We start from the raw sequence: 13,220 nt of genomic DNA on the forward strand, positions 1-13,220 counted from the left end.
ATCGCGATCTGCGGCGGCAATTCGGCGGAAGGTCCTTCGCTCCGAGCGGGAGTGAGGGACCGTCCGCCGAATTGCCGCCGAATAGCTGGACCTGCCGCCCCTCTCCGGAGTGGCCGCCCCAAGCACCTGCTTGCCAAGCTGGTGCCTGGAGCCGGCCCTGGATATAAAATGTCATGCTTCAGGGTTTTAGCCATGTCCAACTATTACACAAGGCTTTCATAGGGGCAGAATCTCAAGCATCTATCTCCCTTCTGTGGGATTTTTTGGACTGTCCTCTGAAGCAGCTTGTAGTAACCACTGTAGAGACAGAAGATTGGAATAGGTGGATCACAGATCTGATCCAGTATGCCTGTGTTCCTACACTGTATATGCTTGTATCTAAGTACTCTTCAACATGTAATGGAAGTCTGAGCTTTCTTTTCTGTATGCTATAACCCTGACCTGATCACTTCTAGGGCAGGATCTTTTAGTCATCACACCAAATAGTTCTTTATTTCTTTGCTTGAGACTATCAACTATCACCCCATTCCTACAACTGTCTCTATATAGGTACCTCCTGTGCCCACTCAGAGCCCCACTGAAGTCAAGGTACTTTGTGCGAGCACAGGAGTTTGCCCATGCAGAGCCAGTTGCCAGACTGGGGCTTATAAAATCAGTTAATACCAATTGTCATGGGGCTGGTTTTTATTATGTGGACACCTCTCCACTAGAAAGAGAAGTGAGACTGACAGCTCATGGATCATCAAACAATCATAAAATGATAGCAATTATGCGGTGCTAGCAACTGCACTAGATACAGATCAGTGACTGAGAGGTAGAAAGCTCTGTCATTTCATTAATTATCTATTAAGCCATCAAGTGGCCCTATCATCACCTTTTTCTGAGAAAGGGAAAATGTTATTACTTTTCTTCTTCTCACATCAAAACACCTGAATCCAGTGATTGACTCCATATGAGTCTAATTATAGGAAAGCATACAATGAACCTAAAGGTGTCTCTGTCACTCTGATTTTCATTCATGGATGCAATTTTTAATTTAGAAAATTAATTTCTCTAACAGAAATAGACAATTATCTTTCTAAGATATGTCAAACTTTATGGTGTGTAAGCCATTAAGTGTTGTACTTGTAATGTGTTAGTTAAGAATCAGTTGTCATTTTCTTTATACACCTAATATTTTTAGTGGTTTATAGCTGAGTTAAAAAAGTAGCCAGAGGCTGAATCTTTTGATAGGATTAATTGAGGATGGAATAGGAACTGTAATTCCTTAATCATCTTTGCAGCTTTAAGTTAGACTTTTTAAATAGATAACTATATTCCTTTGTTTAATTATAATTGCATACGATATATACGTAACAGTCTGTCATCATTTCCATTATCATCTTCTCTTTTCAGGAGATTATTCCCTTTGTGGGAAATTTACTTTGAGTTAAAATTTGTTAAATAGGAGCAGATACATTATTTTAACAATTTATTACTAACATTGAAGGAATCATTTTTAATAATCATGAAATTTTTTTTGGAAAACTTCCTGAAATATGTTGAGTAAATTATTCAATGAACATAGCCCTATCCTGGAATACGATCCACTAAGAGGTGCAAGAATCTTTTTCATCAAATACAATTGCAGGTTCAAGGGCCACATTAGTGAATTATTCAACTATTCATAAAAACTGGGTGAATAACAGAAATATTTTTGACTATTTTTAAGCTATTGCAAAATTAAATAAGTAGTTTGATAAGAATTATTTAACCAGGTCTGTTTATTACATTTAAAAAAATGCTGCTGCACATTTAGATCAATGTTTTTAAATTATGTTGGTTTATCATCTTTTTTTGAGCTACTAATATCCAGTAAATAATAGAGGCTAAGGACTCCAATGAAATCAGTGGGACTACTTACAGAGCATACTGTTAAATACATGAATAAGTTTTGTAGGATCAGGGCCTTAAATAAGTATTTATGTAATATATGATCTATCATTTTGTATCTAATCAATTATGTCCATTTTTATGTTCTTTCCTTAAAGAGGTTTTAATCCTATAAAATAAAAAAAGTAAGTTTAACAACATCTTTGTTAAAATAACATTCACTGTCTGACAAACATAGAAAAGCAAGGAAATTAAAAGCTGAGGCAGGAATTCTGTCCTTATCTTACCCCTTTACAACTAAGCAAAGCAGTACCCTTAGGACATATATGTACCAAAATACCTGCATACGCTGGGGTGAGGTAAAGGACAGAATGTCAGCCAACAGTTCTTTGATTTGTTTGGTCAGACCTTTCTTTTTAGTGCCCCAGGACATATTACTAGACAGCCACTAAGGAAGGAGTATGACAAGTTCTGCTTTTTTACACCATCTTCAAATAACTGAAGTAACTCAAGATTTACACTGGTCTGAGAACAGAATTCTGCCAACTATTCTCTCCATAGTTATGGTTAAATCACATATTTCCCTTACAAGAGTATATAATGATCCTATATATAAGAATTTTTATGGAAAGTGTTAGAAAAATCAAACCAGGGCTTTGCAAACTATGAAGGTTAAAAATTAGGTGGACTGTGTTTTTTTGTTTTAGCTTTTGGAATGTTTTCTAATATTTTTAAACTTTTCATCTCTAAAAGCAGCTTCACCTAGAAATTATGTTTGTTAATCTCAGTGAGGTGTGGTGCATTTGTCTAATTTTGTGGTTGGAAGATGGACCAATTTGCAGGACTAAAATGCTAAGATTTTTCTCAAAATCTCCTGTCAGTGCTAGCAATGATGGGAATGCTAATGTAGACCAGCTGCCAGTGCCATTTTGTCATCTAAGGCCTACACAGTTTTGTCGACAAAAGTCAGCTTTCGTCAACAAAACCATACTGAAATGCTCCTCCCACCGATGTAACTCCTCTGCTATGCCAACATAATAAAACCATCTTGACAAGTGGCATAGAGCTTTTTGTAATGTAGTTAGAGTGACGCAGCGTCAGTGTAGACACCTCACTTGGTTATATCGCCCTAATTGACCTCCAGGAGGTGAATGCCCATCATGACTGCTCTGGTCAGTGGTTTGAACTCTGCTGCCCTGAAGGTACACGAGTATACATCTCCTCCCCCCCCACACACATATAAAGGCCCGTGAATTTTTGAAATTTCTCTTCCTGTTTGCTCAGCATGCGCAGTTGACACAGCATCTTCCCAGCTGACTATGCTGGCTTTCCGCAGCAGACGTGCTCCTGCGTGGAGCACACCAGAGCTGTTTAATCTGCTGAGTCTATGGGGAGAGGAGGCTGTGCAGTCACAGCTTCGCACCAGCCATAGGAATTTTGATACCTACGGGCTGATTGCTAATGGCATGCAGGAGAAGGGGCACAAAAAGGACACGCAACAGTGTCATAATAAAATCAAAGAGCTGAGGCAGGCATGCCAGAAGACAAGGGAGGCCAACCGTTGCTCTGATATGGCGCCACAGACATGAGGAGCAGCACGCCATCCTCAGCAGATGGCAGTGATCCCACTTCCACTGCCAAGAGTCCCGTGGATACTTCAGGGGGACTGGAGGCAGTGGCCAGCGGACTCAACCCTGATGAGGAAGTAGTGGATGAGGAGGTGGAGCTGGAGGACGATGTGGAGCACACGGCAAGGGTTTTCTGGTGTTTTGGCAAGTCAGGACCTCTTTTTTCCACTCTGGAGGAGTCTAGCTAGTCCCAGCACTCCAGCTCTGGCACACAGGATGCAGGAGAGGGGAATTCCGGTAAGTGCTCATTTTGCTCAAGTGCTCAGACTGCCTGGTGAGAGGAAACTAAGCTCTCATGTACTTTGTTATATGGTAGAGGAGGGATAAGGGACAGAAATTAACAACAGAGTGGAGCCTGTCCATCTACTCAGTGGAGCCATGGCAGAAAAGTTTGTTAATGTACACGGGGATGTCTTGGGAATCCTCCATAGTGATCTCTAGGAAACATTCCGGTAGGTATTCTGGAATCTTTTGCTGAAGGTTCCGTGGGAGAGCTGCCTGTTTCTCCCACTGCTGTGTCACCCAGCAATTATTTCTGGAGGGACCAGAGTGGCATATGGAGCCGGTCTGAAACCACACGCATATAGGAGATGCTCCCTTGCTTAGGATGCATGCTTAGGAGTGAGATATTGGGTTCTATTACCCTAGCCAGTGGAAAAGGGTACCAGTATTCACAATAGGCTCCCTAGTGGGTTATTAACCCCCCTTCGCAAACCACCCATTGTCCCTTCCTGCCCTTTCCCTCTTGCCCACCACCTCCTTCCCTGTGAACGCACCATAATTAGGGCTCACGACGACCTGTGTATTAGCCAAGGGACAGTGAGAAAGAGGTATGTGTAACTTTTGTGATTCACAGCAGTAAGCGCACTCACAATACTGTCTCTATTCATTGTTTCTTTGCCTTCTGCAGATGTGCCCTTGAGAATGCACTCCTCCACAGCGGCTTAGTACCTCTATTAGATAAGATGGCGACCGAGGAAGAGTAAGGAGGATCTGTTTCGCGAGGTGCTGCAGTCAACAGATGCAGCACAGAGCGAAACAAGAGTGTGGAGGGAGACAATTAATGAAAGACTTAGGCTGGATAGACAGGAAAGTACACAGGGACAGTAGCAGATGATAAAGCTCCTCGAACACCAGAGATATTGAAGTCCCTCATTAGCCTGCATTTGCAGCAATCTGTGTCTGACTTCTCCTCCAGCCACTACAGAACTGCTGTCCATGCTCTTCTCAAATTCCCCCCAGCGCATTCCTTGCACATACCCGATCCTCACAGTACCCCGTGCACTCCACGCCTGGGGACTGGTTTCACAATGAAAGTTGGAGTTACAGCCAGCTGCGAGAGCCCTAACTGCGAGACTGTTCTTCTTTGTCATGTCCCCTGTTTGACCAAAAGTTTGTGTTTGATTCTGTTATTAAACTTGAGTCTTTGAAATAAAATAAATCTTAATTTGTGAAATACTTACATGCATACATCGCTCAGTCTTAACATTGAGACACATTGGCTATAGGTAGGACTATTTGCTCCTTACAATTAACACTCAAGAAGCAAGTAATTTATGGCGGCAACTAAATATTGCCTCGCCAAATGCACCACATACAGACACATGACTGGCAATCATTGTCAAAATGAACAGGAGTACTTGTGGCACCTTAGAGACTAACAAATTTATTTGATCATAAGCTTTCGTGGGCTACAGCCCACTTCTTCGGAGCTCAAAATGTCAAAATGCTCTTTCAAAGCCTCTCTGATTCAAATACCCTCCTGCTGTGGCCCTCTAATTGCCCTTGTATCTGGCTGCTCAAAATCAGCAGCCAGCTGATCAGCTTCAGCGGCCCACCCTGGGGAAAACTTTTCCCCTTTTGATTTGCAAATATTATGGAGAGTACAGCAGGCTGCAATGGCCAATGGAATATTTTCCTCATTGAGGCCTAACGGGCCAAAAAGACAGTGCCAGAGACATTTTAATTGGCCAAAGGCACATTCAACCATCATTCGGCACCTGCTGAGCCTGTTGCTGAAGCGCTCCTTGCTGCTATCTAGGTTTCTGGTGTAAGGCTTCATGAGCCCTGGGAGTAAGGGGTACGTGGGGTGTCCAAAGTCCCTATGGGCATTTTCACCCCCCCCCCCATTGGAATCTTCTGGAAAGAAGGTCCTAGCATGCAACTTTCTATACAGTTCAGTGTTCCAAAAAATGCGTGCACCTTCCCTGACCACCCTGCACTGATGCCAGTGAAACGGCTGTGGTGATCTAGCAGCGCCTGATAGACCATGGAGAAGTAGCCCTTGAGTTGATGTACTCCAATGCAAGACGGTTGGGGGCCAAAATTGGGATATGTGTTCCATCTATTGTCCCTCTGCAGTTAGGGAATCCCATTGCCTCAAAACCATCAATTATTTCCTGCACATTACCGAGAGTCACAGTCCTTGGTAGCAGGACCTGCACACTTGCATCACCGCAGCCCCCACAGTGGACTTTCGAACTCCAAACTGATTCACAGCTGACCAGTAGCAGTCTGGAGTTGCCAGCTTCCACACAGTGATCGCCACACACTCTTCTTCAATGAGGGCAGCTCTCATTCTGGTGTCCTTGTGCCGCAGTGCTGGGGCAAACTCCGCATACAGTTCCAGGAAGGTGGCTTTGCACATCCGAAAGTTCTGCAGTCACTGCTCGTCATCCCATACATGCATCATGATGCAATCCCACCACTCAGTGTTTGTTTCCTGCTGAGCCCAATGCCGACGCTCCACCATGGCAAGCTATTCTGTGAATGCCAGCAGCAATCTTGAATTATTTGTTTCCATGGCAGACAGCAGGGCAGGCATAACCGATACACTCTCTGTTTCGCAGCTCATGTAATACTGCAGGACCAGCCGCGTTATGTTCAGCATGCTCATCATCAGAATGGTCAGCAGCTCAGGATCTGTGTTGTCAGGCAGAGATGGCGGATGCACAGTTCACAAGGACTGTTGAAAAATGGAGCAAAATGAAGTAGGAAGTCCATGATGGGATGGAAAGAACTGCATCATGGGACAGCGAGCACATCCCCATGATGCACCGTGATCCACTCCCAGAGCTCCCAGCAGCAGAGGATGGCAAGCTGCACAGTGGGATAGCTACCCACGATGCAACGTTCTCTCTGCCGATGCAATGACTGTGGATGTGCTCAGTCGACACAAGGAGCATTGTGTGAATATATCCACCGATGCTATTAAAACAACTTACCGTCATTGACAAAACTTAAGTTGACTTAACTCTGTAGCATACATATGGCCTTACCCTGCTCAGAACAGGTAGAACTGCTGTGAGTCTGCTTAGCAAGAGGAAGTGTGCACAGAGGATGGACATATTTCGCAGTTATGGACATGCAGGGAAGTTTTGGGGGCAGTGCAAGGGCAGTTGGGTAGGCTCAGTTGCTCCATAGATATGCAGATAAACCATCCATTTACTTTTATTAAGCAGGAGCTCCAGAAACTACTAGATCTTCCCTCTACATTCCATAGAACAATACGTGGCCAGGCCTCTCAGTTTGTGTGCTGATTCCTAGGGTGAGAGCTTTGGGGACAAACTATGTCTGCTTTACTCCTGTGAATAATCACTGAAGTCAATTACATCAGTGGGGGGTCCGTATGAGCACAGGGATCCACTGCCATAGAGTCAGATTCAGGAGTGGGGCCTTTCCATATTCTACTTTTGCTCTCCTCCCATTGATACCAGTGGCAGTGGCGCTGTAGATTGAAAAGCAGCACATAATCCATGGGCTACAATTAAATATGCCATTCCCTTGCCTTGTCACAGGTCACTTCTGGTTAAAAAAACACACCAACAACCCTAAACCCAACAGGTACCACCGGAGTAACAAAGCGGAACTATTCACATTTGTTTGGCTAAAGCTTATTTTAAGACAACCTAAGACCTGACCCTGCAATGTGAATAACTACTCACGGGATCAGTCCCACCCCATCACAAATGGGAGTAAATGTCTGCAGGACCAGCCCCTACACTTGGGGGCCGATTTCACCGGACAATGTTTAATAGCAATGACAGAGCCCAGCGGCACGGCAAGAAACACCCCGCGGTCCCTTTAACTCCGTGCCCAGCAGGGCGGGGACAGGTTGATGGGCAGGCGAGAGCACCAATGTCGTGGGCTGAGGCCGGCGGAGCCCTCCCAGGGGGCAGGTCACCACCACGCCAGTGCGCGGGCGGGCTCAGCACGCAGGGGGCCGAGCCGGCAGCGATGGCTGACGAGATCCGTAAGGCGCAGGCCGCCCGGCCCGGGGGCGAAACCATCTTCGGGAAGATCATCCGCAAGGAGATCCCGGCCAAAATCATCTTCGAGGACGAGCAGGTGGGGGCTGCGTGCGCCGCGCTCGGGGCAGGCGGCAGCAACGGCTGCTGCGTGGTGCCCTCCTCTGGCAGCAGCTCCCCGGGGGCGTGGTGGGGGCGCCCGGCATTGCACGCGGGGTGCTGGGCTGTGGCGCTCATCGGGCTGTCACGGACAGGCTGGGGGTCCATGTGTGTTCCTGTGGCGGGCTCGCTGCGGGAGGAGAGAAAACGCGGGCTAAAGGCATGAACTGCACAATTGCTTCTGTGGTGCATGTCAGAGCTCGCTGTTCTTCGGCCTCCCCACTGGGGCAGTGGGCTAAAAACTGCTGCGATCCCCCCAGCTCGTCGCGGCGGTGTTGCTACGCTAACAGCCGCACCTTTTATAATAATCATTTATAATTATTAAATAATCATCAATAATCATGGGGAAAAAGGAAGCCCGGTTTTGATCCCATCCCTCCGAGTTCCACGGCTTCCCTGTTGGTGCAGCGGTGCTGCCAAACCTTAGATCACAGACCGCTTATTTTTGGTCACCACAGCCCCTCCATAGCATAAATAGAGAAGTGTAGCGGGCCATCTGAAACAAAAACCCTCTGGACCTTAATGGATCCTAGCTGGTACAAGTAGTGCAACAAATACTTGCGTCTGTTCCCTGGATCTTGTGTGATCCAGCCATTTTGCCCTCCCCCTAGTAGATTGCATTGCTTAACTATTAAAGAATAAATTTAGCAGCTCCTCCAGCAAAACAAAAAAACAAACAGAAAACCCCATAACAACCCAACAGACCCTGCAAGACAACAGTTCATCCTGGCATGGTAGTACTGCCAACACGTGGATCCAACACTGGATTATTGGGCTTCAATTATCTAAATTCTACTGTCTAAACAGAGAACATGTTTAACCACTCTTGTATTTTAAAAATCAAGACATAGGTGTGTCTGCCTGCAGCAGCATTGCATGAACTCTGATCTGGCATCTGGATCATGACATATTTTGGCCACAAATCCAGAATTTGTACCATTAAAATAGGCAGCCATCTTGCTATGAGAAAGCTACCAAAATCCTAATTTGGCACTGGTACCTGTTGGATCTAGCTAATATTTGACGGCATGCCTCCTGATTTTGACTCCTAAAGTTAGGAAAAGTTGCATATTTACTAGAGCAACATAATAATCCAGTTCTTATATCTAGCAGTTTGAATCTGACTGGATCCACCTCAGGTTGACACTGAACATTGAAATCATTGCAAGCTGTGGTTGCTCTTTGCTTGTGAAAATCAGGTCCCGTATAAATGCAATGCAGAAGATGGGTTCTTATTGGAAAAATATACCATTTGTATGACTCGTATAGCTAATGACAGTTGAAGAGCCAATATCTTAATAGGTCAAGATAATATCACAGCTGTAGAGGGAAATTTCATTCTAGAACACTAAATGGTTTTAAAGTAGTTTCTAAAGCAATTTCTGTGCTGCTGCTTTGCAACCAAGATGTGTATATAAGTGTATTTCTTTCTCTTTGTCTATGTGAAAGTTTCAAGAAACTTTGCCTCTAATCATGGTAAACTGTAGAGGATATATTGCTGGAGTCAGTATAGTAAAATGAGTCTGCTTTTCAATTTGCCAGGTGAGTTGACAATAAATAACACAGTATGAGAAATAGGGAGAAATCCAGTTTCCAGTCTTAAAACACTTTGGGACGCTTAAGTAATTATGTGATTATCGTCTCTTACGCAATAAAAAGAGGAAACTTGTTATAACTCTTAAGGAATTAAAACTGCCCTTGCAGGATTAAAGGATGTTTCAGTGTAATCAGCTAATTCAGTGGTTTTCAACCTTTCCAGAGTACTGAACCCCTTTCAGGAGTCAGATTTATCTTTTGTACCCCAAATTTCCCCTCACTTAATAACTACTTGCTTACAAAATCAGACATAAAAATACAAAAGTGTCACAGCGCACTGTTACTGAAAAATATTTACTTTCTCATTTTTACCATATAATTATTTTCCAATTGATTAATTTTATAAATATTGTACTTACATTTCAGTGTGATACTTGAACCTGTTTTTCACTTACGAGCCTCGTCTGAAGCCACCTGAATACATTGCAGCCTGGGTACATACTCAGAAAGCTAGTCTGAGCTGCTGCAGCTGCACTGCTATTTTTAGTGCACTAGCTCAAACAGAGCTAGCATATGGCTGTCTACCCATCCTGGGAAGCACTCTGCCCGCTACTAGGTAAAACATACCCTAAAGGCTTAAGAAAAAGCTTCTCTAGGTAGGGTTATTTTGTAAGTCCGCTGTGGAGTCTGTTCCTCTGAAGGATCTGTCATTTTCTGGTGACACATAGGATACTGGACTGATGCGGGATTGCAGTTCCAAAGACGTGGAAAATAAAGATGTCATATATGTTTCAATGACACTACTTCCATTCATGTGATATCTGTTATAATAGTCTTTAAAAATGTGTAGAATAGTAGCAAATTGTAGTGATATATTTGCTCTTTGATATGAATGTACATAACTAATTCTACTAGTTATTAGGTACAGCCGTGAAAAGAATAAATTGCAAAGTTCATTGCCTGAAAATTTGCTTTTTATTATTTAGAATGCTTTAGAAATAGTTGTAAGTAATTCCTGAAAATAAACCAACCAATGTTCTTGGTTCATACTAAAAACTGTTCTTTGTAGGCCTCTGTATGTGGGCATTTTGTGTTAATTTGAGTTAAGGTTTTCGTCTTATTGCTAACTACATTTTAAGGGATATCAAGTAACCCGTGCTAATTTTGGAAAGTTATTGAAGTTACCATCTCAAATTCAGTATGTACAGTAGGGGTGTGGGTAGTAATGAGATGTTCAGATTTATATATGGGGCTTATTTTCATCTAAAAAGTTAGTGCTTCAGCTCTTAATCATTTCTTTCTCCAGTGCCTTGCGTTCCATGACATTTCACCCCAAGCTCCAACGCATTTCCTAGTGGTTCCTAAGAAGCCTATTGTCCAATTATCTGAAGCCAAAGATTCAGATGAATCTGTAAGTATTGTGAAGTTTATTACATTACTACATATAAATTCTATCTACATTGAATCTGCCGTTATAACATATGAAAACTATTAGGTTTTTTAAGGCAGGAATCTTGTTTTATTTTCTGCCTGAAAGGTGCAATGCATGCCTGTGGTGCTTTAACGCCAAGTTTAAATGTTATTACAACATAGCTTTAAAACAAAAGCTCTGAAAGTTAAAATATTAAATGAGCAAAACACACTCACAAGATGCAGCGACATTCCTAATAATTCATTGGCTGCTCTGAGACCACCTGACATAGGACTATAAAACCTTCACTGGCAGATGTACCCTGTAATTAGTTCTGCCACACTCTTTGTTGAGTAAGTTATTACAATGTTGAGCTGGTGGAAGTTGGTACAAGTCTGCCTAAAAATAAAAAACAAACAAAACCTTGGAATGGAGATATGTGCAACGAAAGGAGAAACAGTAGAGGAACATTATCAGCTTTGCATTGGCATCAGGTGTAACTTGCCATTCTGAATCGTTAGTCACTCAGCTAGAGAAATGTCTTCTCAATCTCCTGGTGGGCCATTATAATACCATAGAATCACAGAAGTGTAAGACTGGAAGGGACCTCAATAGATCATCTAGTCTAGTCCCCTGCACTCAGGCAGAATTAAGCATTATCAGGATCATCCCAACAGGTGTTTGTCTAACCTGTTCTTTAAAACCTCCAATGATAGTGATTCCACAACCTCCCTAGATAACTTTGTTCTAATGCTTGTGATAAAACAGCTTGATTGTTAATGCTTAAAGTGGTGTATTGGGGGAAGAGTGACTTTATTTTAAAATGAAAGAAATCCAAAGAAATGAAAGTCCAAATGTGAAATTTGTTCAGGTGAATCATGAAAGTGCTGTGTATTTAGTATTAGGAAGTTAACTGACACTTGATCAGAATGTTTGTTTTTTGTTCTTGACCCCTTTTGCACTATAAAGAGCTACAGGCAGAATCACCTTTTCTGGAACCATGGCTCAGCACTACATTTCGTAACTTACAGTGGTCATAGATTGTAGTCTCATTAGGGCAGTAACTTTTCATTTCTTCTTTTTAACTTTTGTAGTTGCTAGAATGCCAGCTCTTTGGTGCACGGACTCTTTCTCCTTTTTAGGAATTTGAACAGCATCTATTGTATCTTGGCTGCTATTGCAGTACAAATAACTAATAGTCAACGAAAAATATTATGTAGCTTTAGAAATGCATGTCTCCAGTGCAGAAATATTGCTTTTGTTTTGAAATATATTCTAATGTCCATCCTTCTGGTCTACAATAGATTATACTTGTTCTAGTATGGAAAATAAGGGTTTGTGGCATCTTGTATTAGAGTGAGTTATTAGGGTTGGCAAGAGATGCCTGAAATGATGAGAACTAGAAGGTCTCATCTTTCCTGAAAATCAGGCCCCAAGTCTTCGTGAACATATACTAGATAAGTCAACTTTGTTTTTAATTGGATTTTTTTCTTCATTGCCTAAGGAATGAAAAGGGCCTAATCCTGAGAGGTGCTGGCTGTCTGTGACTTCCATTGGCTGGAACTTGTCTCCAACCCTCCCTCCCCCCTTTTAAAAGTCATTTTATAAATAAGATTCTTGATCTTGTATGCAATTTCATTTCACTGTAGTTTTTAAAATTTACTTGGAGGATTTTTTTACCAGTTGTTCCACATAACTGATTGTTCTTCAAATTGCTCACAATTATTTTTGTGGTTGATTTTTTTCTCTCTCTCCCTTCCCTTTTAATCCTTTCAGCTTCTTGGGCATTTAATGATTGTTGGCAAGAAGTGTGCTGCTGAATTGGGCCTGACCAAGGGATACCGAATGGTCGTGAATGAAGGGCCAGACGGTGGGCAGTCTGTCTATCATGTACATCTCCATGTTCTTGGTGGACGTCAGTTGGGCTGGCCTCCTGGCTAAGTTGCAGCAAGAATCACCATTCTATGTGGAAATGATCCCTGCATAGATTTAATACATTGCCCAAGAATCCAACTACTGTTAACATGTTCAATCACCCTTTTCTGTAAAGGGCAATAAAAGTTTTCAACAATGCTCACACAATAAAGTTATAGCATATAACATCATCTCTGTGGTTTTTTTTCTTCCTGTTTTTGCTTACAAAACTGTTTCCATCAATGTCTTTCCTGAATGTGAATATGTAATAATGCTTACACTACATTCACTAACTTGCTTCACTGAATGTGGCGAACTGTGTGATAAGGGGGGATATGAAGAAAGATTTGTTTAGCACATCCAGTCTTTAATATTTCATCAAGAGCATACCTCTTCACAGTTTTCTGAACACTGTAGGAACAATACACACAGAGGCAGGGCAGGTTGGCACTA

General features: G+C 42.7%; 2 protein-coding genes across 2 annotated transcripts in view; one reads left to right on the plus strand and one right to left on the minus strand.

Moving 5' to 3' along the window:
- The window catches only part of LYRM7 (LYR motif containing 7), a 32,043-nt gene extending 29,738 nt beyond the window's left edge, over positions 1–2,305 (minus strand). Inside the window, exon 1 of the mRNA XM_029911699.1 lies at positions 2,213–2,305. Coding sequence (XP_029767559.1) covers positions 2,213–2,305 — 93 coding nt within the window. The remainder of the gene's footprint in view (positions 1–2,212) is intronic.
- A 5,380-nt stretch (positions 2,306–7,685) lies between these two features.
- On the plus strand, positions 7,686–12,958 carry HINT1 (histidine triad nucleotide binding protein 1). The gene is made up of 3 exons (XM_024196519.2): positions 7,686–7,847; positions 10,749–10,853; positions 12,630–12,958. Exons 1-3 carry the CDS (start codon positions 7,737–7,739, stop codon positions 12,792–12,794), a joined length of 381 nt encoding a protein of 126 aa, XP_024052287.1. The 5' UTR covers positions 7,686–7,736; the 3' UTR covers positions 12,795–12,958.
- The last annotated feature ends 262 nt before the right edge of the window (positions 12,959–13,220 follow it).

This window comes from Terrapene carolina, unplaced genomic scaffold, assembly GCF_002925995.2.
Source record: "Terrapene carolina triunguis isolate 2854851 unplaced genomic scaffold, T_m_triunguis-2.0 Scaffold113, whole genome shotgun sequence".
Taxonomy (NCBI): Eukaryota; Metazoa; Chordata; order Testudines; family Emydidae; genus Terrapene; species Terrapene triunguis.